Here is a 2,246-nt window from a genome sequence, read left to right on the forward strand (position 1 = left end):
TGTTCGTACGAACCCTTCGTACGAACAAAAGTAAGAGAAATTTAGGATAAAGAATACGAACATGTTCTTGCATGAGGCCCAGTGTTCTTAAACTTTTGGACTATTTTCTCACACTGTTGTTCACAAAGTGGTGAACTTTGTCCCATCTTTGCTTGAGAACTGAGCCTTTCAACGATGCTCCTTTGTCCAGTCATGACACACACCTGTTTCCAATTAACCTGTTCAGTTGTGGAACGCTCCGAACAGGTGTTTTATTTAGCATTCCTCAACKTTCGCAGTCTTTTGTTTTCCCCGTCCCAGCTGTTTTTGGAATGTRTTGCAGGCATCAAATTCAAAATGTGGGAATATATGTTAAAAAAATCTAATAAAGTTTGTCTATTTAAACAGTGAATCTTGTCTTTGTAGTKTAYACTCAATATATGCTGAAAAGGATAKGCAATTTATTGTGTTCTGTTTTTATTCAGGTTTTACACAAYGTCCCAACTTCAATGGAATTGGGGTTGTAGAAAATCACAAAAATAAATCTGTAGATTTAAAAAAACTAAACCAAACTAAGACCGTCTTGTTTGAGAAATAGTAAAATTGTAGACGCCACATTCAGTATGAGTTATGAATGGTTTCCAGCTACAACAATCCCAAATTTCAATTCCATATCTATTTAATTGACTGATTTGTAACCATTTATGATACTTTTAAGATTTTTGTGATTTGATAAAACTGCACAAAGCAAAAATTGAATTTGATGTCCTTAAATCCTTGAATGAACCTTTTTTGTTCCCCCTATGCWGCTACCTGGTCAAAGCCTAACAGTGCACTGCTTGTCTGCTCTGCTCCTTATCTTGATGGCAGCAGGCCTCACCTGTCCAACCTGTTGTCTGGCAAGAAATGAGGGTTTAGCCTTTTACCTCGCTATTTTCTTCCAATAACCACAATAAAACTTTAGTAAGAAATGCAAATTATATGAAAAACAAATTTATATTCACAGAAAAATAGATTGTGATTTCGAATATGCAAGTAAAAAAATGTCATGATTCATTAAATATTTGGTGTTAAACTTGCACATGACTTTTGTATGATCCCCCCTCTGTGTGGATCCTGAAAAATAATAACTTATTCKGGGTTTTTCTTCTTCTGGCAATACGAAATAAACAGTTGCTTGACATTTGATCGGACGCCCAGAGTGGTTTATGAGTGCATATTTGGTTATAGATGTGGGAATGAGCCTTTACCTGTTTTCTGTGGAGCAGAAGAAGGTCACCCACGGATTGAGGACGCTGTGGTCTGTTGATGGAGGCAGGTACATGGCCTCTGAGAAGCAGGTGAGTAACAGCCTCAGCAACTCTGCCCTGAAGGTGAAAAAAACACAGAGGTAGACAGTGAATAAAACGTTATTTTTAAATAATCCGAATGACAAAAAAAGAATAGACGTTATGCAGATGTTTGYAGCTGCTGTTAATCCGTTAACTCACCTATTCAGATCATGGATATAGTTAAGAGGGGGTGACTGTGCAAATCCAACTCCTGCCTCCCAGATGTACTCACAGCTGTCTAATGACTGCATGCTCTCTACTGAGTCCTGGATGTGGTACAAAAAAAAAGTTTAGAGTAAATGACATACTTTCAAAGTAAATATTGTGATTTCATCCATAAGTTGTTGAATCTTTTTATCTGTTTTGCAACATTATTTACAAAAGGATTTCTCTTAAGGGCCAAGAAAGTGTTATCTTTTGTTATCGCTAGAAGTTGGTCYTTCAGCAAAACTTGAGTGACAAGTTAGTTGGGCAACTGCAGATCAGGAAGGAGGAAACTGTGTTCATATAAATAAATATGTCTAACCCGTAAAATCCAGTAATGAGAGGGAGGTCAAGGAAAAACTTGACWACTTTTCAGATTTCTCAACTCTAACGTGTTTTGATGGCCGATGGTGAGATAAGTGTGAGGGGGAGGGACATTGTCAGGACAGAGGGAACTCACGGGGCTTCTTCTGTGGCTGTGCACGGAGAAGTCGGGGCAGAACAGCAGGTCGGCTATAGCCAAGAGCAGCGACTCAGCCAGTGGTCGAGCTCCATCATCCTCATCCAACTCATCGGCCTGAAAAAAGGTGCACATGGGAGGTTGGAACAAAGATTTTAATACAATTTTCCATTTATTTAAATGAATTTTAAAAAGCAACATTGGAATAGTGTTTATAATACAGAAGCATTTGTCATTTTAGAACAAATTTCACCTTGCTGCTCTGTGAGGGC

At 38.3% G+C, this 2,246-nt stretch overlaps 1 protein-coding gene across 1 annotated transcript in view; it reads right to left on the reverse strand.

Annotated features, from left to right (window-relative positions):
- The window catches only part of hid1a (HID1 domain containing a), a 12,337-nt gene that overhangs the window by 7,565 nt on the left and 2,526 nt on the right, over positions 1 to 2,246 (reverse strand). The window contains exons 4-6 of the mRNA XM_014023760.1: positions 1,975 to 2,091; positions 1,470 to 1,576; positions 1,230 to 1,346 (exon numbers count right to left, since the gene is read on the reverse strand). Of these exons, the coding sequence (XP_013879214.1) occupies positions 1,230 to 1,346; positions 1,470 to 1,576; positions 1,975 to 2,091 (341 nt within the window). The remainder of the gene's footprint in view (positions 1 to 1,229; positions 1,347 to 1,469; positions 1,577 to 1,974; positions 2,092 to 2,246) is intronic.

Source organism: Austrofundulus limnaeus, unplaced genomic scaffold (genome assembly GCF_001266775.1).
Source record: "Austrofundulus limnaeus strain Quisiro unplaced genomic scaffold, Austrofundulus_limnaeus-1.0 Scaffold389, whole genome shotgun sequence".
Classification (NCBI taxonomy): Eukaryota; Metazoa; Chordata; class Actinopteri; order Cyprinodontiformes; family Rivulidae; genus Austrofundulus; species Austrofundulus limnaeus.